Source organism: Ictidomys tridecemlineatus, chromosome 5, assembly GCF_052094955.1.
Source record: "Ictidomys tridecemlineatus isolate mIctTri1 chromosome 5, mIctTri1.hap1, whole genome shotgun sequence".
Taxonomy (NCBI): domain Eukaryota; kingdom Metazoa; phylum Chordata; class Mammalia; order Rodentia; family Sciuridae; genus Ictidomys; species Ictidomys tridecemlineatus.
The window spans coordinates 11,012,364-11,037,135 of NC_135481.1; the positions used below are offsets into that span (position 1 = coordinate 11,012,364).

The following is a 24,772-nucleotide window of genomic DNA, read 5'->3' on the forward strand; positions in this document are numbered from 1 at the left end:
TCAAGCCCTGCTCTATTGTGCCTTGCTAGCTCTCTCTTCCCTCAACATGTTTCAATTTAAACTCATAGTTTCTTGGGTTTACTTTTGTTCTCTTTTTAGACTGAAAGCACATAAAGGTCGAGGACGATGTCCTGCGAATGCATTGCAAAGGATTTTCATTTTAGCAGTTTTATAAAGGAAATAGTAGGAGACTGGTCATCACAGGGATATTTTTTTTGTTGCACAGCAAAGCTTTTTTTTGGGGAGGGGGCTTTTTTTGAGTAGATTAAGTTGCTGCTTATTTTCTAACAGAAAAGATGGAGGGGGGGCTTATTTTTTAGTAGATTAAGTTGCTGCTTATTTTCTAACAGAAAAGATGAAGGTAAGTAGTTATCATCCATTTGAAGTTGTTCTTAGGAAACATGTTTACAAAGCAATGATTTGAAAAAAAATTTCATCAGGGAAGATTCTGAGTTAAAAGACAAGTCTTTCAAAAGAAGATAATGATAATTCAATTTGGAAAATTGTAACTTAGCCAGATCAATTCAATTTTATTATGAAATATTAATATTTCTGAAATTCTCTTGCTTTAAAATCAACCATGAGGTCTGAGTAACAATAAAATATATACCAATTTCACTGTTCATTAAGTTTTGATAAATTTACATATCTGTGAAATCACTCCAAGTAGTTGTGTCCTTGTAGTTAACTGCTACCCCTCCCAGTTTCACAAAATCACTGATATTGCTTTGTAGCAATATCAGTTTTGCTTATTTTGTAATTTTCATAAAAATGTAATAACACAAGATGTACTGTCTTCAGTTTGACCTTTTGCTCAGCAAAATCTTTGTAAGGCTCATTTTTTCCATATTTTTTATTGGCGTATTAGAGTTATGAGACTCATTTCTGTTGTTCACGTGTATTGACAATTTCTTTTAGTTACTGAGTAGTATTCCATCACTTGGATATAGTGCAATTTATCATTTACTAACTGGTGGAAATTTGTACCATTTCCCCTTTTGAGCTATTATAAGTAAAGCTACCATAAACAGTTTTGTTTGCTTTTATATAGACAGGAGTTTTTATTTTTTAAATGAAATATCTATAACTAAGATTGCTAGTTTGTATACTTAAATTCATTAGACAACTCCAACTATTTTATGAAGTGGTTATACCATCAGACATCTCTAATAGCAAGCATGGAAGCAGCTCTGCATCCCTGCTGATATTTGGTGTTGTTGGTCAACTTTAGTGAATGTGTAGTGATATTGCATCATGGTGTATTTCTTTGATGATTAATGATGCTGAGCATCTTTTCATGTACTTACTGTCCACTGGCATAGTATCAGTCCAAATCTTCTATCCACTTTTTTTATTGGGTTTTCTTACGGAGTTCTAAGAATTTTTATATATTGTAAACTCAAATTCTTTGTCAGATATTTGAATGGCAGGTATTTTCTCCAAGTCTGTGGCTCATCTTTTCATCTTTGATGAAGTCTATTTTATTAATTTTTAGATATCATTTACTTTAAAAAATTATTTACTTTTATTAATTTTTTTTACTTTTAGTAAATTAAATTTTTAGACTTGTATTTACTTTTTTGCATCATAAGAGGTCCTTGCCCACCCCAAGATCATTAAAGTTTTTTCCTATGTTTTCAGCTAGAAGGTTTATAATTTTAACTGTTACATTTAGGTCTGTTTTTGTGATTGGTATAAGACAAGGGTCAAAGTTCCTTTTCCTTCTTATACTGATATCCAATTATCCCACACCTTTTGTTAAAAAGACTATCCTTTTCTTGGGGCTGGGGATGTAGCTCAGTGGTAGAGTGCCTGCCTGGCATGTGTGAGGCCCTGGGTTTGATCTCAGCACCACATAAAGATAAATAAATAAAATAAAGGTATATTTAAAAAGATTAAACAAACAAAAAAGACTATCCTTTTCTCACTGAACATCTCAGTACCTTTGTCAAAAATCATCTGACCACATACTTAGTGATCCATTTCTGGACTCTACACTGTTCCACTGATCTATAGTATTTATCTTTACACTAATACCACACTGTCCCCATTACTGTGACTCAAAAGGTCATCATGAAATCATCAAGTAGTATGGTTCCTCTTTTTGTTTTTTCCAAAAATTTTAGCTATTCTTGTTTCTTTGCTTTTTCATGTAAGTTTCTGAATCAATTTATCAATTTCCATTAAAAAAATACTGGAAGTTTCCTTAGGATTGCACTGGAAAGAAATCCATCTTAGTAATACTATCTTTTCATCAATGAACATTTTCATTGGTATTTTAATTTCTCCCAGCAATGTCTTTCTAATTTTCAGTATAGAAATCATTCACATATTTTGTAAATTTATTCCTGCTTCATATTTTTATGCTATGTAAAGGAATGATTATCTAAATTCCAATTTCTAATTGTTTATTAATGGTATATGGGACTATAACTATATTTATGTATTGACTTTGTATTTTGTGACCTTGATTAGTCCACTTAAAATCTTAGTAGACTTTTTGTATATTCTTAAGGATTTTCTACTTTAGTGAGTATGTAGAATGCTCAGATATTTGTTTCTAAATATTATTTTTCCATAAAAGAAAAAAGTGATCCTTGGAGAAATGGCTGATTCTGGGGCTGAGGCTGGGAAAATATCAGAGGAGTTTGAAGCATCTTTCTGTGTCAAAAAGAAAGTGCTTAGGGGCTAGGGTTGTGGCTGAGTGGTAGAGCACTCGCCCAGCATGCACGAGGCACTGGGTTCAATCCTCAGTACCATATAAATGTAAAATAAACATATTGTGTCCACCTAAAACTTAAGAATAAATATTAAAAAAAAGAAAGTGCTTAAAGAAAGAAGGGAGGTGTGAAATGGACATTGGAACCATTGGCTCTTCATTCTCCATGGAGGCAAAAGAAAGATCTTCCTTGTTATAAACTAAGGAACAAACACGGAAGAACTATGGAATCAGAAAATCACCACTATGGAAACACCAGAGTAATAATTGGTACTACAGTGCAACAGATGCGATCATGGACCAGAAAATGATATTTTTCTTTTGTTGTAAGGGGCACAGTGAGAAAAGTTCCAAATGTGAATAAAGTCTCTAGACTTTATCTCAATGTTAATTTTCTGATTTTGATAACTGGGTTTATGTTAGAATAATGTCATTTTTAGGAGCTGCATGTCAAAACTATTAATGGGAGAGTTTTCAGGTTTGCAACTTACTTTCAAATGGTTCAGGGGAAAAATATGTATACACAGGAAGACAGAAGGATAAAGCAAAGGTGGATAAATGTTAAACACTGGTGAATCTGTGTGAAGCATATATAGGAATTCTTTGTTCTGTTTTGTAATTTTTCTATAAAACTAAAATTATTATGCTATAAAAAGTTAAATAGAACAACACAATGTGCACAATTATGTCCTTTACTCAGCAAACATACCCAGATTTTCAATGGTGTAATAGCGCTGTTTATAGTCCACTTTGATAGTCTGGGCATGAGGGCTGCCAATGCCATAACCAATGGCATAACCTCTGACCACAATGTTCTGATTCTCTGGAGGAGTCCAGCTTACTACAATGCTCGTGACAAGCGGGCGGACATGAAGAGAGCTAGGCACTTCAGGAACACGAGTTTCTGGGAAGGAAAGTAGAAAAACAAGATGAGATCCACTTTACTGTAGAATATTTTACCATCTTTGGGGAATGGTGTTCAGCCTCCTGCCAAACTATTTGGGGATAAGTGTTCCCCTATTTGGGGTCAAGAGTTCAGAGAACCTGCAACGTATCGTGAAATGTGGCTTATGGTTTTAAATGCATCCAAAACAAAACCTTAATAGTCCTAAATACAAGATACTGGAATATTATTATGGAAGGAAGACAAAGATTCAGAACGTTTTCCTGGTAGAGAAAAATAAGTTGCCTTTCAATATTTTCCCATCCTTTGCTCTACACATCCCACTGTCAAACTTTACCAGGTATAAAGAGAAAGAAAACATCAAGCAATTAAAAGCCTGTTGTGATTAGGTGATTAAGCAACCCATAATGGCAATGGTACCAATTATTTACTTTCCTAAATAATCTATAGGTCAGTAAAAATGGAATTTGAGATTCAAAATTGACTCAGTTGCTAGGAGACTTACAGGCTTTTAAAGAGTAGCAATTCATAATATCTTTCACATGTATTACTTCAAGGCATAAATTACCACCTTAACTTAAAAACTAGTAAATTGAGACTTGGAAAGAAAATGAAGGTCTTTTGTCTCCCAAGTTTGACACCTGCCACAACTACACACAGCCACATGAAATAATTTATTGAATAAACAGGTAAGAAAAAGGACAAGTTGTCCAGAACTAGGAAAATGGGAAACCACAATTCAGATAAAGGTACAACTGATGTGGCTCAGCCTTAAATTTTAGATTATTCATCTACTATTTAATGGCAGTGGTAAAAAACAAACAAACAAACACACCCAGATAAAGCATCTGTATGCATTTATTTGCTCTCTTCTGCTGGAGGAGTCCAGCTTACTACGATGATGCTCAATGCTCGATGCTCCTGACTAGCAGGCGGACATGAAGAGAGCTTAAAGGAATAGTTCTCTAAAAGCTACTAGGGCAGGGGGTGGGGGGTGGGGTGGGTAGGGAATCAATTCCAGGAATCTTGCTGCTTTATAGGAATGACAATAGTATAATACATTCAAGTTCAGAGATTAAGTCAAAGTGTCTTTCCAATCTGACTCACTGACTACATTTAATACCTAGCAAGTGTTGGTACTGACAATTATTTAATCTTACCATCTAAGTCACTTTCAAATGTTTCAGTAGACAGCCAGTCAGTTGCCGGGCCTGTACCATTGACTGTTAAAGCAGCTACTCGGAAATTGTATTCAGTCCCCCGATCAAGACCTGAGACCCAAACAAAAAAAATAAACAAACAACAAACAGGCTGAAACAAGAGCCTTGGAAAACAAAAGATCAATAATCTTTCAGTAAAGCAAATATCTCACCCATTAATTCAGTTCATAGCTTGATAAAGTTTAACACAGAACAGTAGAGCACATCTTCACAGTAAAGGCTGAATGAAGCTTGCACACCCATGAGAAAAAAACAAAAATGACTAAAGATCCTAGTAGATAAGATTCTTGTTTAGGATCTTGAAGGTACCTTAGAGATCATTAACTGGAATCCCTTAATTTTCTTAGAAAGAAATGTAAGGCCAAAGATAATCAGAGTTATTACAAAGAAACAAAGTCAGCTGGTTCAGAAGATAACCAAAACTCAGAAAAGAATGTTAAGATTGGGCTGGGGATGTGGCTCAAGCGGTAGCGCGCTCGCCTGGCATGCGTGCGGCCCGGGTTCGATCCCCAGCACCACATACCAACAAAGATGTTGTGTCCGCCGAGAACTAGAAAATAAATATTAAAAATTCTCTCTCTCTCTCTCTCCTCTCTCACTCTCTCTTTAAAAAAAAAAAAAAGAATGTTAAGATATAACTCCTATCAGGTTACCTCTGGTCTTGTAACACTCCTATAACCATAGCAGAAAAATATTAAACATCAAATATGGCCTAGAAATCTGTTTCTCAACAAATAACTGTCCATATGTATTTTTATTAGGCAAAAGAAGGAAAAAAATAAACCTTTCTATTATAAAACTTTTAATTTACTACCAGTTAATAAAGTACAAGATTTACTAATGCACTAAATACAACAAAGATCCATATATAAACATCTACCCTTCAAAACAGGACAATAGTTAATAATATAAATTTTCATACATTTATGCATACATTTTTAAAGGACTTAAATTTGATATTGTGATAGGCCTTATAAAGATATAAAAATTACTGTGCTTCTCCATATTCAAATATTGGGATCTTGGAAAACAGCATAGTTCAGAAGTTTCAAAGACACATTGAGAATGTAACTTGGCCTGGATACAAGATATGCCCTGGCTCAGTTAACCAATCTTGACACATGGTTTGGAAGGAGAGACAGAAGGTTTTATCCATTTTGAATCTGTTTGCCCACAAGACAGCAGAGACAGAAAGAGGAATAAAATGGCTAGGTCCAAGTCAATTTTCTTCCCTGCCTTTATCTTTGTACACAATGAACCAGAAAGTGCTAGAGCTGGCTACACATGAGATAACAGCCTGGATTACTAGAAAACATGGCTCAGTTAAGACCCTGAAAGAACTGAAGTAGTCATATTATTATTTTCTGCCTTTTTGAGAATTAGAATACATGAGAGAGAGCATGAGAGAGAAAGGTATACATAAAGAGGACAAGATGGGTTAGGATTGTGGCTCAGTGGTAGAGCACTTGCCTAGTATGTATGAGGCCTTGGGTCTGATTCTCAGCACCACATATAAATAAATAAATAAATAAACAAACAAACAAACAAATAAATAAATAAATCCACGGGAGCTCTTCACCAGAAAGGACCCACGAGGACCTGAGGACCTAGATGGTGCTGATGCCTTTCTGACTGACCAAGAGGATGAGGAGCTGAAATCCCCAAGAATGAAGGGCACAGGGGACAGAAGAGAAGCTAAAGTGGACTTGAAGCGGGTCCATAAGCGTAGAAAGGTGAGCCGTTACCTCTGGCTGCACTGCCAGTTTGTGCCAGAAGCAACTTTCTCTAGTTGTGGTTTTGGTTTGTCTGAAATCTCAAGCTAATAATGTGTAAGTAAAGTGGGAGCCAGAGCCACTCTGGAGGGCAGGAGGGAGGGCAGCTGGCCCTCAGCCTGGATCTCTGGAGGTTCTGCCCATGTGCTGCAGCACAGAAACCTAGCAGAAGGGGCTCAGCTTTCATGTGCTCCTTCTTCTGCTACGAGGCAAGAGCCACAAGGGTGGAACTGCATGTGCTGCCCTTTCCCTGGCTCCATGCAGTGCTGCCTGACCATCAGTATAGGGCAACCAAGACAGAAAGGCTGGCTGCTCAGGCTAGTGGGGGCCAGGGTGGTACGGAGCCTCCCTGGGGGATCAGAAGCATCCATAACCAAATGCTCTGCTGTACCATAGAAGCACCTGCACTCACTGACCAAGAAGCTCAAGAACCATCACCACAAGCCCAAGAGCTTTGGCTCCTTCAAGCAGTCGGGTTAATAAAGGTTGTGGGGACAGCTTTTGGTGTCCTTGGAACTCTTAAAAAAAAAAAAAAAAGGCCAAGAGTTCCTCTCCCCCTAAGTAACTGACAGAACAAAACTAAAGTATAACATACATGTTTACAGATATGACAAAATGTGTTAAGTACTATCACAACAATTACTTCTGGCTAAAACATAATCATAAAACTTATTACTTAGGGGCCTGGGGTTGTGTTTCAGCGGTAGAGCGCTCGCCTAGCATGGGTGAGGCCTTAAGTTCAGTCTTCAGCACCACATAAAATAAATAAGTAAAATAAAGATATTGGGTCCAACTGTAACTAAAATATTAAAAAAAAAATCTTAGTACACAGGATCTTGGTAATCCATATTGTTCCTTAGTACTTCAAGCTTTAAGTTACATTTCAATATCCCTGTTTTTGTTCACCATTATATATCCAGTACCAGATAATGAAGATTAAATGCTGTTCATCTTGTGAATATCTGGACCATGCTTAAAAAGAATAGCTGTTTTTATTCGATAGGGAATTTTAGAGATGCTTAATATGGTTGTAGACTTGAGTATGGTCTGAGCAGATTCCACCCTACCCTCTCCTTCATTAGTTTAGTAATGCCTAGATTCTGTCCTCCTCAACTACACGTGGCTCAGACAGAGTCACCTTCTTTTTTCTCAAGATTCTCCTACAGAGAAACCTTACTTCCCCGCCCCCCCCCTCAAGCTAACTGTATCTCCCCTATTTGGGGAAGAAAGAGGAGAATTTTCTGTGGTCTACAGGATGAATCTGTATTTGGTGCCATTTTACCAGATATGTAACTTGTTCTGCTGTATATAAAAGGCAAACTATACTAAAGAAATTACCCATGATAGAATTTTCTAAAAATTCTATGGTAGTGGGGCTGGAGGTGTGGCTCAAGTGGTAGTGCACTCGCCAGGCATTCGTGCTGCCCAGGTTCAATCCTCAGCACCACATACAAACAAAGATGTTGTGTCCGCCGAAAACTAAAAAATAAATATTAAAAAAATTCTCTCTCTCTCTCTCTCTTAAAAAAAAAACTTTAAAAAAATTCTATGGTAGCAAATATGATTATTGCATTGCTGCAGCTATTCATAAACATTCTTGCAGACCACTAAAACATAAGTGCTGTCAATGTTATTATAAAAATTGTTTTGTAAACCTTTGTTACAATTAGATTAAGTAGAATAATTTCTATTCTTATATATTGCTGTTTTACTTTTTCAGATTACAAAATAGCAACGTATGCACTCAAAAAAGAAATGTGGAAAATACAAGGAAAAAACCAAAAATCAAACACAATCTTACCATTAAGAAATGGTGGAATCTATAAGGTGTTTTCATTAAATTATATCAAGTCTATTTTTCATTAAATTAAATCAAGTGACTATTAAAATTTTGGGGAACCATTTTTTATTTAAGTAAGCCAACAGCTCAGAGAACTTCTTAGACTAATATAATTCAATGTCTGAAAATGACATTACTTCTTAGCTTCTGTCTATATGCAAAACAGCTTACCTTCGATCAGCTGAGAAAGTTGTGTCCCAGTAACCAAGGTCTCAGTGACATCACTTTTTCGGGAGGCCTTTCGGTAGCGAATCTTGTAGCCAGTAATCTGCCCATTCTGTGTGGCTGGAGAAGGTGGCTGCCAGTGAATCATAATACTCTAGAAAAGACAAGATTATATAGGGAAAAAACTGAACATATTGAAAGGTTGGTCCTAACTGTTTTATTATTAACCACTCAAAAACATAAATAAGTTTTCTTATTTTAAAACTTACAGTGGCAAAATGGGGAAAATATAATTTCAAGTAGTGCACTCTGGATCAGTGATCTCTGGGTATTTTGTCAGAATGAATATGTTGGTCAAAAATTCCAGAAAAAAATTTCAGAGGGAAAGTATAAGAGGTCAGAAGCACATTGATTAGGAAGTAAACTGTTGTTAGATCTAATTTTTTTTTTTTTTTTTTTGGTACTAGAAATTGAAGAGGCACTTAATTACTGGACCACATCCTCAGCCCCTTTTTATTTTGGGACAGGCTTTTGCTAAGTTGCTTAGGCCCTTACTAAGTTGCTGAGGCTGGCTTTAAACTAGCATTCTCCTGTCTCAGTCTCCCAAACTGCTGGAATTACAGGCATGCGCCACCACCCCTGGCTGTATAAGATTTTTTTTTTCTGTCTCCATTGCAAAATTGCTGAAGTTAAACAATTTCTATCTAAAACTCTTCAAAAAGGAGCTAGCTGATTGTTTCTTCAAGAAGGAAAGAATTCTATGGTACTTTATGAAAGGACCATTTCATTTGTCTATGGATCCTAGAAGGGGCTGTGGGCCTCTGAGAGGCATGCATAGCTTTACATGTAGTGAACTGACCAGGGACAGTATGGGCAGACACAATCAAACCTATGTGTCTGCCTATAGTTCACACTGGGCTTATCTCACAGGACTACAGAACCATGTCATCATAAACAATTTATTTCCTTCTGCCGCATTATTAAGGTTTTAGTTGGTTAATATTGAAAATGTTAAGCTTACATAAAAATAGCAATTTATTTGCAGGAAGACTAAAAATGCATTGGCATTAGAGAAAGAAAGTAAATGGAATAAATGAGTTGGGTCCTATGACCAACTTTACTGGCAAATATAATATTTATGTTATTTCGTTTCTTTGCTTGATTATGAGTATTTTCAATTATGTTCTAATTTAATTGGTTAGTATTTTTTAAAAAGCAAAATGATTATCATAGCATTCGCATTTATTGTTCTGGTGATTTCCCATGTAACCTCCCCCTCTGTAAGCACCTGAGGCTCGTAGTATACCAGTAAAGTGAATGGCAAAATTACAAAGTTTTACCTTTGAATTTCTAACTTCTAAGGATAGATTCTGAGGAGCAGCACTGGGAACTGAACAAGAAAAACAAGAAAATAAAATAAAATCAAACGTTAATTACACACACATCACCCATCATGGGATTGTTCTTGGCTAGACTTCACACAACCATTATGTATCTCAAACATTGACTATGTGACCAGAGGGTTTCAACCTAGTTGCCAATAATGCCGTCACGCTGACAATCACAGGGGGATGAGGTGTGGCTGTGTTTGCTTAATTTAAAAAAATAAGACACTTTCATATGAGCATGCACTGTATATCACAGAATGTGTGGCTCTACACTTTTCTAGACTCTGAACTTTTCTAGACTCCAGATGTATTCTGAATCTTAAGTATATTCTTCTGAATATTTGTCTTGGGAAAGAGCCACACATTCTCTGGAACCAAGTCTAATGAATGTAGCAAGTGACTGAATTGGGTAATGACAATATGGATCAAAATGAGATGTACATAAATCAGTGAGCTTGGCTTTCTTGTGGGATTCCTAAACTGGTTTTGAAGGCAATTCCCAAGAGAGGAAGATATTTAAGCAATGACAGCTTTAGTAAAGTGAGCCATCTGGCTTCCTAAGGCAATTATGTATCAGGGAGCATGCATTTAGATGTGAGAAGTTTGAGACTATTGATTAAACAGCTGTATAACTTTAGTCACTCACATATTAGAATATAACATGGGGGTATCTCAAAGTTTATGGACTATGTACTCTCCAGTATCTTTCTTCACAATGATTACAGTAAGCTAAAGCAACAATAAACAGCTTAAGCAGACTTTTCTCTACCACATTTCTTTTCTGATCCATCCAAGGGAACTTTTCTCTTCCTTTCTCTAACATTAAGTGATTAGGTATTTATGTGCCCACTGTGCTAAAGCTTCTGGAAGGCAGAGAATGAGCCTTGCTTATTGTAGCTTGTGCCTCAGGCCTCAACCCAAAGATGGCTGGAGAGGGTCTGGAGTAGGAGCCAGGCACCTATGCTTTACAAACAGTACATTCATGATCCATTCATCCACTGACTCAGCTGCAGAGGCACCTAACAGAGTTGTTTGTGACTGCTGTCTTTGTCAGCATCCTTAGAGCTAAGATTTGCTACATACTCACTATAGTGCAGGTACTTAACAACAATTTCACAAAGGGGTTTCTATTACTATTTCCATCTTATAGATTAAAAAATTATAGATGAGGTTCAGATAAGTGAACTTGCCCACGGCATTAGTTTCAGCTGGCATAAAAACTAAGATTTGCCTTACTCCAAAGTGCTGCCCTAAATCACCATGCTAAGACATACTCAGTTCCATTCAGTTCCTGTAGGTTCTTGGTTGACATGACAACCCACTCAACACTGTTAAAAATTGGTTCATGTGCAGTTTAAAAAGCCTATAATAAGCATATTCCCCTCAACTTTTTACAAAAATTTTGACCAACTGGTTCATGCAGTTGGCTAGCCAAACTATGGTTTTTTTTAATTTCTTTTTGCCCAACTTTGTATCCTAAAAAACGTCAAGCCCACAGAGGAGTGGCTTCTTTAGAATAATATAATGAACACTATATATTCTGTTCCTGGTTCACCAATTATTAATATTCTGTGACATCTGCTTTACTTTTTTCACTATAAATATATATACACACAGATTTACCTATCCACATATTATTTCTGAATCATTTGAGAGGTGGCTGCAGTCACTATGATACTTCCCTCCTAAATACTTCGGAATGTATCTCCATGAATCTCTAAAGAATTAGGACAGGCTCCAATAAAACTACAATACAATGATTAAATTCAGGAAATGTAATCTTGACACAAAATATTAGCTAATAACACTTCTAATATTTAATATTGCCTAATACTGTGCATAGCTAACATTAATTATGACAACTGTGTTCAGTATGGCTGCTTTGTCTCCAGATTCAGTCAAACATCATATTTATTTCATATGTCTTTACTCTTCTTTAATATAGATTCTAGAATGATTCTCCATCCCACCCCCACCTTTTTCTTTCCTAAGACAAATATATTTTAAGAATCTAGGTCAGCTTTTAAAAGTAAAGAATAATTTTTTCCCCAGAACATCCTTCTATTTGGATATATCTGATTGTTTCAATTGTGTTCAGATATGTGTTTAATATTTTGGGGAGGGACACAACAGAATGAGGCTGTGTCTTTCTTTGTGCATCACATCAGAGGCACAAGATGTCAGTCTGTTCCTTTACTGGGGATATCAAGTTAGATCATATGCTCAAGGGAGTCAAACTATAGCTTCTAAAGCACAGATATATATATATATATATATATATATATATATATATCACTGGATTTAGCTTAGTTTCATCCAACAATAGACACTTTTACTAGGGGGTAATGAACTCTGAACTCTGATATTTTCTATTCTAAAAATATTTTTTAAAAATGCTGGTCTTGACCTACTTGATCTTTTTGGCAAGCTGCAGTTTGAAAAATATAGCTCTAGATCATAAGTATATACATATAACTTAGGTTAGAATTCAGTCACAGGTGAGAATGAAACTCAGAAAATACTGAGGATACAAAAAGATTTAGTAAGTAAATATGATTGCTAAGTTGAATAAGGGCAGCCTTCCAACAGCCCTGAAATGGTCTGTGGAACAAACAATAGTACTTATTTACACAGAAGACTTTGCTAAAAATATAAGCACCAAGAACCTATTTAGTACCAGACACTGTACGTTCTATGCTTTCTTGGTGCATCTTTAGAGCAACCAATGAAGACAGTGTTATCTGCATTTTACATGTGTGGGAACGTGCTCAGAAAAGTTAAGCAGCTTGACCAAAGTCACACTACCAGTAAAGGTTAGAAATAGAATTTTAGCTGAATCTTCTTTACATAATCTTACTACAATATTGCTAGGGGCATAAAGCATGGTACTTTGTTCCAAAAGAAGAAAGACTCACCATCTGACAATGTTCGAACAGCAACATCCTGTGTGGAGACTCCAGGACCATGTTTATTGTAGGCCACTACTCGGAAACTATACTCTGTATATTTTTTCAATCCATTAAGAGTGTAGGAGTGACTTGAAATATCAACATCCTTGAATAAAATAAAACACTGTTTTTATACACAACTCTAGCAAAAGAAATGCTATAAAATAATGATTAACTATACAAATTCTACATTCTTTGCAATATAGTTTTATCACTTTTATAAATGCTATTTAATTGTTAAAGCAGATTAAAATAATTAATACTGGCAATTTACTTAGAAATATCACCTGTTGTTTAGTGACTCTTGCTGGTAAAAACTGCAGAGTAAATCATGTTACAAAGAAATAGACCCTGTCAACTTTGTGTTTCCTACACATCTTTTCCCCCACTTTCACTTCCCAGTCAAATAACTATGGTGTTTGGGAAATATATTCCAACTCTTTATTTAAACCAATGGTTTATAAATGGCTTCATTTTATACCTGTTCTTTATCAGTTCCTTTTTCCATGTAGTACAATTTGTAATTTTGAATTTCCCCATTGCCAGACAACGGGGTTTCCCATGTGACAGTGATGGAAGTAGGAGATGTTGCATAAGCTCGGATGTTAGGTGCTGGGCCAGGGAGCTGGACTGGAAAGAAGATTTCAAGACAGCAAGACACAAATGAGATTTATTTCACTCCTTAACAACCATTCTCATCAATACTATCATACTGGCCATGTTTTAGAAACAATTGGAACTAAGAAAACAACTGACTTGATTGATGTGGTATTAGGCTAATACATATATAGTAGAGTAGGAGCATGACATGATCAGATCCGTGTTTAGGAAGCACATGTGAACAGTAAAGGAACAAGATTAGATAAAGAAATATTTTAAAAACAGTTATCATTTACTAAATGCTTACCAGTAAAGAATTCAGTTCTTTACATGCTTTTTTTTAGTTATTTATTTTTTTGCTAACTCATAAGATGAATATTATTAACATCCCCATTTACATTTGAGGTTTTGAAGTTAAGAACCTTTACTAAGTGATGGGAAAGTTATAGTGATGGAACCAAAAGCCAGGCACTCCCCAATTCTAAAATAAGAGCTCAAAGACATCAATAAGGAGATTGTTGCAATACTGTCAGTAGGATGCACATGATTGAAAAACTGAATTGGTGGTTGACTGATTGAGCAACTGCTGTCAAATGATGGATGGTGTACCCGAATCTTATTTGTACAATGGCTCACATACTGACCATTTCACTATATTATTTTTTTCTGACTGACAGACTCTAGTTCTAGTTTATACACAAATCCTGCATAGTTGCCCATGTCTACATTTCAGTAGACATCCCATATTTGAAAACAATTTCTCTGGCACTAGTGTCTCTGTAACAGGCATCCATAAGATAAAAGCTTGGAAGGGGGGAAAAAACCCTAACAAAATGTAAAACTGGCTTTCTTGAATAACAGCACTACAATTTAAGATTTGTTTTACTACGGAACTAGAGGAACCTGAATATAGTTACTTAAACAGTTGTTTGCTTTATTTAGTTATAAGTCATGTTATTCACTTAATGTCAAGAGCATATTTTGTTCAGCCTGACAGGCGGCATTTGTCACACTTCTGCAGCAATGGAAAACTTTCCTGTAACTTACTAAAGGGGAAGGAAAACACAACAGCTCCTAAATTCCCTTGAAATCACTTTCAATATATTCATTGGCTAAATGCAAGCAAATACAATCCTAAAAAAGGTGCTAATGAATTCTTTCATTTCAGCTGTACAGTGACATAATAAATGGAAGAAATTTTAAGTTGGTTTGTGAAGCTAAATATGCAAAATATTTTCCAAGGGCTGACTCCAACATTTATACCTCCCTCACATAAGCTGAATACCTCCAGATGAAATGCAAATCCCTCTTCATTCCCTGCTACTCATTTGCTAAAACATGTTATAGTCTTTCTTCAACCTGAAAATATCCTCACCAGAACCTGTTGCCCCATCTACCCGTATTCTTAATTACTTTCTCTTTAACCAAACTCCCTGAACAAATGATTGTGATGCCTATTTTTCTTGTAATGGCCATATTTGACAGTACTATGTATTTACTTGTCTGTCTCTGGTGTCAGACCGAAGCTCTTTTGGACAAAAGTCAAGTCTTACTCTTCTTTCCATCTTGATTGCCTAATACAGTGACTGGCACATATTAGGCACCCAATAGTTACTTTTCCTTAATCTTTTCTTTCATTTCTCAATGTATCAACAACCCTATAGTCCAGGGGTTCTCAACAATTTCACACACAAGATCTGAAATGATAATGAAAGCTGCAGATTCTTTCTAAGGGAAATGTGAATGTACAGGCACACAAATATTTTTGTGTAGTACTCAGAAGATTCCACAGTTCCAGGATAAAACCTTGCGGTAGATCAAATCCTGTGGTCTTTCCTTCACTTTCATCATGACTCACCTTGCATGAGCATGGATACTGTTTGATCCTATTTCTGGGATTTGGGTCATACAGCTTCTTTTTTTAAGAATGCTAAGTTCAAATGCTTCAAGGTCAATCTCAGGTCTCATCTTTTCCAAGAATTCTGCCTTGACTGACTACCTTTTGAAGTAAATTTCCATCTTTCTCATGTATGATGCCTGCACAAAAAAGCTTATGAAGGATAATTGAGCTTAAAATTTAGTGGAGTATTTCTGTACTTGTCTGAACGTGGATAACTGTGAAATTCAACATCCTTTCTCTGTAAGAAGAACACATTTTTTCCCTTAAATTAACTGGTGGATTCTGATGTCCTTGTGTTCTTGCTTCTTATCACTGAAATGATCAATGGTCTTCTATTTTCATTCATTGCTTCTTCTATAAGAGGAGAAATCTTATCTTCTTTATCCCTGTATCTCTAATACCCTGCAGAGTACCTGGGTTATGATAAACTCAAATTTTGATCAATGAGTGATTTGCTAGAGCATTGTAAAGCTCTACAACTTCTTGACTTCATTTATTCTAACCACCAGGGAAAGTCTTTGAATTATTTCTATAGTTGCACTAGTACATTCATTCATTCTGTTTAGTTCCTAGGTCATTCGTTTTCATAAATCTATCTCACATGCTTTCAAAGCAAAATCTTTATTACCAGAGGTTTGTGAACAACAACAAAAAATCTTGTGCAATTAATAGTAAAAGTAAACTGGAGAATGTTCTGAAGAAAAACAGTAGCTAAAGTTAAAGGTAAAGGAAAACCAGTGGCTGGTTTTAAAAAATGACAGAAGTGTAGAAAAAGTGCCAACTGGGGAAAGCATTAATTATGACTTGATTGTTTCTTATAATTTCAGGCTTATAGTTTACAATCAAAACTTAAGGTATATAGGACATTTATAATACAAACCAACTTGATACTTGTCTCACAAAAAATCTTAAAAATGTAGTTAGAAGTACCGCTGTTAGTACAAAAGACCAAAGGTTCAAAATAAAGGGTCCAAGATCTTTTAATGAGTGAGATATGCATTAGGACAGGGAAATCTGGCTGACAACAACAATAAATACCCACTTTATGTGCAAGGCACTACGTTATATGAAATATCCATAAAATAAGCAAGATATAATCACAACTGAAGGAAGAAAGTGATAATTTGTCTCAGAGTAGACAGGATCAAAAGAAAGATTACAGAAGGCATCTGAGCTGTCTTAAAGGATCAGTACAATATGAATATGTAGAAAAGTATCTGCAGAATTATACCATCTCATACTATTTGCTGCTGTTTGATGAAAATTCATTTTGTCTTCCCTAGTTCTTAAGAACCTGAAGATGAGGAGCTATCAGCTTCTGCTTTCCTATGGTATGCAAGGCTTAATGTAAGAGAGACCTTCCTAGGTCTCCCTCTGCAAAGGAGATGTATTTATTAAATTATATAATTTAATTATTAAATTATATAATTTAATAAATTATAATGTAATTATTAAATTAATACACTTTTTGAATGATCTTCAAAATGATTTGAAAGGTTTGACAAGTCTTACCACAAAAACAACAAGGGCTGACAGGTGGAAGAATTACCTTCAGGCTGTGTTTCTACTCGTAGTGGAGCTGAACTCTCTCCGAAGCCATGTTTATTTTGAGCCACAACTCTAAAGACGTACACAGTCGCTGGCATTAGATTTTGAATGGTTACCTGCATCTCTCCTGGGCGACTGGTATTCTCAACACGTTCCCTTTGGACAAAGAAGGGTTTGAAAATAATAGTTATCGATTAGAAACACTTTAAGAATGTACAATTTCAATTTCACATCAAAATTTAATAACTTAAGTAAAAGTAAATCTCAAACAAATGAAACTCTGAGTGGGGTGGTATAGCAATGCACAATAGAATAAGGAGACCAGCAAAAGAGCAGGTCATATCTGACAAGTCACTGATGTTCTTGCTTGTTACTGGGATCACTGATTACAATCACTGCTTCTTTTCAGATGTGGCCCAGGGCTCTCAGCATCATTTCAAATGGGGCAGCTAGTCATCAACTTTGTAGGCTTTAGAAATCATTAAGGGTTTTTTGTTTTGTTTTGTTTTGGTACAGAGGATTGTACCTAAGGGCACTTTACCACTGATCTATCCAAAATCCTTCTGAGACAGGATCTTGTGAACTTGTGATCCTCTTGCCTCAGTCTCCTGAGTTGCTGGGACTATGGGCAGGTACCACCATGCCCAGCTTAGAAATCATTGAATTTTAAGGAGTTAATCCCAGGGAAATGGACAGAAGGTGGCTGTAAGCATCATCTGATTTTCACAGAAAATATCAAGGAATGCTGTTTGAGTAAGAGATTCTCAATAAAAACAAAGATGTATGGCTGGGATTGTGGCTCAGCGGTACAGCGCTCGCCAGCACAAGCAGGACCCAGGTTCGATCCTCAACACCACATAAAAATAAAGGCATTGTGTTGTGTCCATCTACACCTAAAAAATAAATACTAAACAAACAAACAAAAACCAAAAAAAAAAAAAAAATCCAAAGCTGTAGTGTGTTGATTTTTAAATTGAGAACAAAAACATTAAAATTTACATGTAACTCAATCTATAAAAAAAGATAATTCATGGCACTAACTTTTATAATTCCACCTCCCTCCCAAAATGGGGATTGAACCCAGGAGCACTCTACAACTAAGGGACATCCCTAGACTTTTTTTATTTTACCGAGACAGGGTCTCACTAAGTTGTCAAGGCTGGTTTTGAACTTGAAATCCTCCTGTCTCAGCTTCCCAAGTAGCTGGGATTACAGGCATGTACCACCATGCCTGGCTATAATGTAATTATTAAATTAATACACTTTTTGAATGATCTTCAAAATGATTTGAAAGGTTTGACAAGTCTTACCACAAAAACAACAAATTAATCCAGCTGATCCAGTGTTATAGGACCGAAAGTATAAAAGTGGTTGTTTAGATTCTTTATAAAAAGGTAGCTTCTACGTTCTGTTTTGGGGATTGGGTTTATGTGTCCAGTGTAGCTTCATAATTATACTCAGACAATATTATATTTGCCATAATGAAAATAAGATTATAAAAGAGTTTTCAACAAATATTGTAAAGAAATTTGTTTTAGATAGTTGTCATTCACAGAAGGAAGACCAATAGAATAGGGAAATGGGCCTGAGGGAGGGAGAGGAAGAGAGAAAGAGAAGGTACTGGGGACTGAAATGGAGTAACTAAAATTTCATGTATGATTTTATGGATGATTATGTCAAAATGAACCTAAGTATGATAACTATAAAGCACTATTAAAGCCTAAAAAAGAATTGTCATTCATGTCAGAAAAGATATGAACCTATCTTGAAAATGAAAAGAATCCAAAGCTATGCTGCACAGAAAATTATTCTGAATTACCAAATCTGCTGAATTAAAATTCTTACTTCAAAATATTGCTTATTTGGGCTGGGGTTGTGGCTCAGCAGAAGAGCACTTGTCTAGCATGTGTAAGGCCATGGGTTCAATCTTCAGCACCATATAATAATAAATAAAATAAAGGTACTGTGTCCAACTAAAAAATAAATATTTAAAAAATATTGCTAATTTGTCTTTAAAATTTGTTTAGATTTATGTAGATATATGACAATTTGTTGATTATATATGAACATTTGCATTTGAGATTTAAGTATTTTCAACCATTCTTTTAAAAAGTTACAATAATACTAGAGAAAGGGATGTAGCTCAGTGGTACAGTACCTGCCTAACAGCACAAGGCCCTCAGTTTGATTCCTAGCATTGTAACAAAATAAAACACACAAAACCAGTACCCACTATAATCAGGTCCACTAGAAAAGAGTATTATGGTCATAAAAATTATTGTTCAGAGATACTTGAGGTATTTATAAATATTAAGTTCTTAAACTTCTAAATCACACGATTTAGAAGGAGGGTATCAACTGATTTCTTATACTTTGAAGTTTCTAACACTTGATCTGATTACAAATGATTGCTGTTTAAGAGGAAGTATCATGTTTTATACTTAAAACTAAAAGCTCCATGAGAGAGCACATAGTAGGTCTCTTTTGCTCACCTTCTATATAAAATTTTAAAACAGGTTCTTTCCCAGAAAGATAACTTGTTAGGGGGTGCTTTTTTATTTTAAATTGAAGTGAAAGACTCTCATTCATATTCACATACTTAAGAAGCACTAGGCGGGATGATCAAATGGGGAAGCAGTCTTATACATGTTTATAGAATGAATGAAAATTTGTCTTCTGATGTATAAATCTTAGAGAGTAATAACATCATATTATCTTTTGTTTGTCCCTAAATGAAAGGGGGAATGTGTGAGAAATGAGTGAAGTTACTAACACCTGAAAACAGATTCTACAGAAGCATCACTATAAAAGTATATAATCAGTCATAGGTATAATTCCCTAAGATGAAGAACACAGCATCTGAGAAGGCTCTGACATTAGATTGGTCTGATGTCCCAGAACCAAGTCTCTGTTCAGGATAAAACAAAAAACGAAACCCCAAAACCTTGACTTCAGTCCAATATCCGGGTAGTGTTAAAAGGGCAATTTCAAATATGTGGGATTACAGTGAAGTTTAAGGAAGGGTGTGATAGCTAAGAGTTGAAAGGAAAAGGTACACTTTATATTAAGGCAATGCTGGGCCAGAAATTTAAAGATCTACTTCCAGTTGAGCAATGCTACTAGCTTACAAGAAACTATGGGAGTCACCAGGTATTTCTGAGCTCCACTTTCCTTTATGAATTGAATGAAGGAATGAGATGGGTGGATAAACATTTTCTTAAAGAGCCCAACAGTAAATAATTACAGATCAAAATGGAGGATACTGGGTACTTACTTATGTAACTTTTCAAAATGTAACCATTTGAAAATATAAAAACTATGCTTAGTTGTTGGGACATAAAAAGAAAAGTTCTGGTTTGGCTTCGGGTCCATAGATTGACAAACCCTGGACTACACTAACAGATCTCTAAGGTTTCATCCATGTCTAATGTGATATCAATATCAGGCTCAGGCAACTCAGATTCCTAAAGAACTATGGCTGATGATCAAGGCATGTACTGCCATCTAGCGGTTGAACTGTCAAATGCAGGAAGTGTGCAATTTGCAAATGAAGGTAGTGGCATACAACCTTACAATTAATTCTTTTTATGTCTGTGAAGTAACTTATTACCCTTGTTTTTAGATGAGAAAATTCAATTTTAGAAAAATTAAATAAATTCTGTTCATAAAACAATAATCCAGGATATAGTCTGACTTACAGAGTTCTTTACTACTTGTACACTGCCTCTGTTCAGAAATTACAAACTTCAAATAATGAAGTAACACTATCACAGTTTCAAAGGATCTTCTTTTTAAAATTTCCTCTATCCACTCCACATCACTGCTCTCATCAACCACCACATGTCTACATTAACATAAGTATTACCTAATTTGTCTTCCTGGTTCTATTTTTTTCCTTTCTTATCTTGTATAGAAGTGCTGCTAATAGAAAATGTTCAATACAATCACACTGCACACTCGCTTGAGAGTCTAAAATGGCCCCTTCTCATCTGCTTATATCCAAATTTTTACTGGCATTCCAATGTCTGGCTTCAAGCTTCCATTTTATTTTTTTATTTGTTCTTTTTAGATATACATGACAGTAGGGTGTATTTTGACATATACTTCCACTTTATTTTAACCTCTTGCTAAATCTCTGGTCAAACTAGCTTTATGACTGCCCTGTTTTTCTTATACCAGAAATTCATATGCAATGAGACCCTTACCTTGCATTATCCCTTCCTTTACACATAAGTTGCCTGCTCCTGCCAACTTAACTTCTATATTTCTCTCAACTCCAACTTCACTTATTAATCACCTCTGCTTAACTCCAACCCATGATCTACTAATTTAAAAAAATAAACATAAGGATAATCATTAAAACATATGAATACAAAAGTATATATGTTTATATATGTATATATGTGTGTACACATACACACACACAAACACAAACACATAATTTAAAAAAATACTAGTTCTCTTCCTCAAAATCTGAACTACCCTGAAACCTAACTGTGACATATACATTTTGTCCTATCTTATTAGATCCTTCTGGGCCAGGGTTTCTCAATCTTTTCAGTACTGAGATATGGGACAATTTAATTGTTTGTTATGTGGCTGTCCTGGACATTGTAGGATATACAGGACCTCTGGTCCCTACCCACTACATGCCAGTAAGTACCTCCTTAACTCCAGTTGTAAAATAAAAAATGTTGCTAAATGTTCTCTGATGAATGGGGGCAAAACTGCTCCTGGCTGAGAACCACCGTTCTGGTGATTCTATCTTTAAAAAGCCAGACAGTTATTTTTGAGGGAAATGTACTTCTGGTAGATTGAACAAGGACAAAAGTCCTATTTTGGAAATAGAGCTTGTTATGCAGAGGACTTACTAAGTGTTTTCTTAATTTTGTGAACTCCTAGGAGATCTGCAATGAGATTACAAAGTCTACTGAACATGCATATACACATTGAAATATATAATTCATCATTTAAAAAACTCCTGCATCATACTTCATATGGGTTTACATATATAATATGCCCATTCCTCTACCAATGGATTCTAGCTTACACTGTTTCCCATTTTAATCTTATGAATAATACTATAATAAGAACTTTTGCACGAGTGTCCTAAGCACATGTATATCTCTATAGAAAAAATATTCCAAAGTGTAATTATTGGATTCGAGGCTATGTGCATTAAAAAGATTTGAAAATTCTGTCAAATCATCTTCCCTAAAAATTATTTTAATACTCAGTGGCCTAGAGTGAATTTTTTTCAGCCTTCAATTCATTTAATACTGGATACTTGTCAATTTAAAATTTTTGTCAGCCCTCTAGATAAATAAAGATAATTGTTATGAATTTCCAAGATTTCTAGAGTTGGTGAAAAACTTAAAGTTTAAGGGCTATCCACTAACTTATGTGAATTGCCCAACTGTATCATTTGTCTTTTGGAATATCTTTTATAATTTATAGGAACTCTTCATATAGATTGGATATCAATACAAGCTTTTATAAATGTTACAAACACTTTTCTTTTTTTTCTCCTTATTTTTTTGTGTGATGCTAGGGATTGAACCCAGGGCTTTGTGCATGCAAAGCAAGCACTCTACCAGCTGAGCTATTACCCCATTCCTACAAACACTTTTTCTAACTTGTCACCTGATGTTGATCTTGTTTATGTTTATTGCATGGAATTTTACAGTTACATAAAATAAAATGTCTTTCATGTTATTTCTGGGTTTTCTATCTTTTAAAAGGCCCTTCCCACTCCCCAAATGATAAGAATAGTTTCAATATTTTTGTCCAAAATATTTATATTATGTTAATGTATTAATATTTGTCTAATATATTTATATTTGGTTTAAAAATGATCTCTAATCCACCTATAATGTTATTATACACAATAACAATGTAAAATGGGAATAGAGCTTACTTTCTTACCAAATGGTCAAATACCTCAACATGATTTCATGAATAATGTATTTTTTCTCCATTTATTAAAACTAATTTGTCCAATTAATAAATATTTATTTAGTGCTACTATATGCCAGGTTCTGCTCCAGGTGCTGGGAACACTACTGAACAAGACAGACACAATAAATAAGTTAATAAAAGAAAAATTTCAGAGATTGACCCCCCCCCCAAAAAAAAACCCTCAAAATAACAACAACAAAAAGGCAAAACCAACAGAATAGGATGACACGATGTCAGCAGTGTACTTAATAACTGGCTCTGGTTTATAGCACTGTCACTATAAAGACTCCCACAAAACCCCATTTCCAGCTGCCATATCGTGTCCTGAAGTTTGGAAAATTTCCTGAAAATTAACAATTGATATGGGAATAAGCTGGTTCTAATATATCACATTGTAATAGTGACAGAAGGGGCTAAGTTTGGGTGGGTATTCAGGAAAGGCCTGAAAAGGTGTCCTCAGATGATAAACAAGAAGCCAGACATAGTTATTTTTGAGGGAAATGTATTTCTGATAGATTGAACAAGGACAAAAGTCCCATTTTGGAAATAGAGTTTGTTATGCAGAGGACTTACTAAATGTTTTCTTAATTTTGTGAACTCCTATGAGATCTGCAATGAGATTACAAAGTCTATTGGAGATATGTTAACACTGATACTGACATTTGCTGTTTGGTCATGTCTTGTTTTGTGTAATGATCTTTGTAAAACCTAAAACATCCAGTATAGCATTCAGGTAAATAATACCCCAAAAGTAGCTCCATCTATGAGGATCAAATGATGTCACTGGAACTTTTAAGAGTATTAAATTATTTGCTGAGCATGCTAGGCTGCATTAAATGTACTTACACTGTAAATGTAATTAAATGTAATTACAACTGTAAGCACCCTAATATAAATACAAGCTGTATAGTAGGACCCTAACACATTATTTTAGGTTTCTTATTTTGATGTGAAGTAAGAGTGCAATGAAGGTATCTACTCAAGCAATGTTGAGGACACACTTTAGCATGTGCCATGGCTCCTGACAAAGAGTTGATAATCTGTTTGGGAAAACAATACAAATACTCATAAGGTAATCAAAGATTAACTTAAGGTAGTCTCATGTTACCATAATGAAGAGTTACTGTTAGTAGTTGCACTACATATATGAGATAAATGTTAATGTGCACAAAGTACAAAAAGCTCTTAATTTAGGAATAGGAGGATTAACTAAATTTTATTTTAACTGAGGGAGGGGTGAGCCACTAAGGAAACTAGAAAAGAGGGCTATAGCCATAAAAATTAATTTCATTAGGACATTAATTAAATATGAGGAGAAAAGGAAAATGAAGGTGGACAGATAAAATTAAGTCAGACTGTAGACTCTACAGTCCAAAGATTTTGGATATTCTTCAATAAGCAATGGAGAAACAATGTGAGCTCCTGAAAGATGGAGATGGAAAGGGATTTAACATTAAAACTAGTCACTACTACTCTTGCGTTATCAAGGAGACCCTGGAGCTCAATAGGCCACATCACATACTGGCACAGGCTTACATTCAAGATAACTTTAATAAATTGTCTACTTTAATCTCTAGAATCTATGCTGACCGAATCTTATGGAAAAAGGGTAGCCTTGGTTATGTTTAAATACTTCCAACCTAAGGAGGTCTATCTACCCTCTCACCAAGTTAACCCAGAAAGGGAGGAAAAAATACCAAGGACTTTAGTCTGTTCGGGAATTTATTTAATGACCTAAAATTAGGAAACTTGCATTCAGTGATCACATTTCCTGGACTGAAAATTGATGCAGATCCTATACAATGGAGAA

General features: G+C 35.2%; 1 protein-coding gene across 13 annotated transcripts in view; it reads right to left on the minus strand.

The window, feature by feature from the left end:
* Window positions 1–24,772, minus strand: part of Neo1 (neogenin 1) — a 227,141-nt gene that overhangs the window by 39,481 nt on the left and 162,888 nt on the right. For all 13 annotated transcript variants that reach the window (XM_078049332.1, XM_078049330.1, XM_078049328.1 and 10 more), the window contains exons 9-15: window positions 17,006–17,160; window positions 13,438–13,586; window positions 12,924–13,062; window positions 9,961–10,010; window positions 8,627–8,774; window positions 4,784–4,894; window positions 3,429–3,623 (exon numbers count right to left, since the gene is read on the minus strand). In XM_078049332.1, coding sequence (XP_077905458.1) covers window positions 3,429–3,623; window positions 4,784–4,894; window positions 8,627–8,774; window positions 9,961–10,010; window positions 12,924–13,062; window positions 13,438–13,586; window positions 17,006–17,160 — 947 coding nt within the window. The remainder of the gene's footprint in view (window positions 1–3,428; window positions 3,624–4,783; window positions 4,895–8,626; window positions 8,775–9,960; window positions 10,011–12,923; window positions 13,063–13,437; window positions 13,587–17,005; window positions 17,161–24,772) is intronic.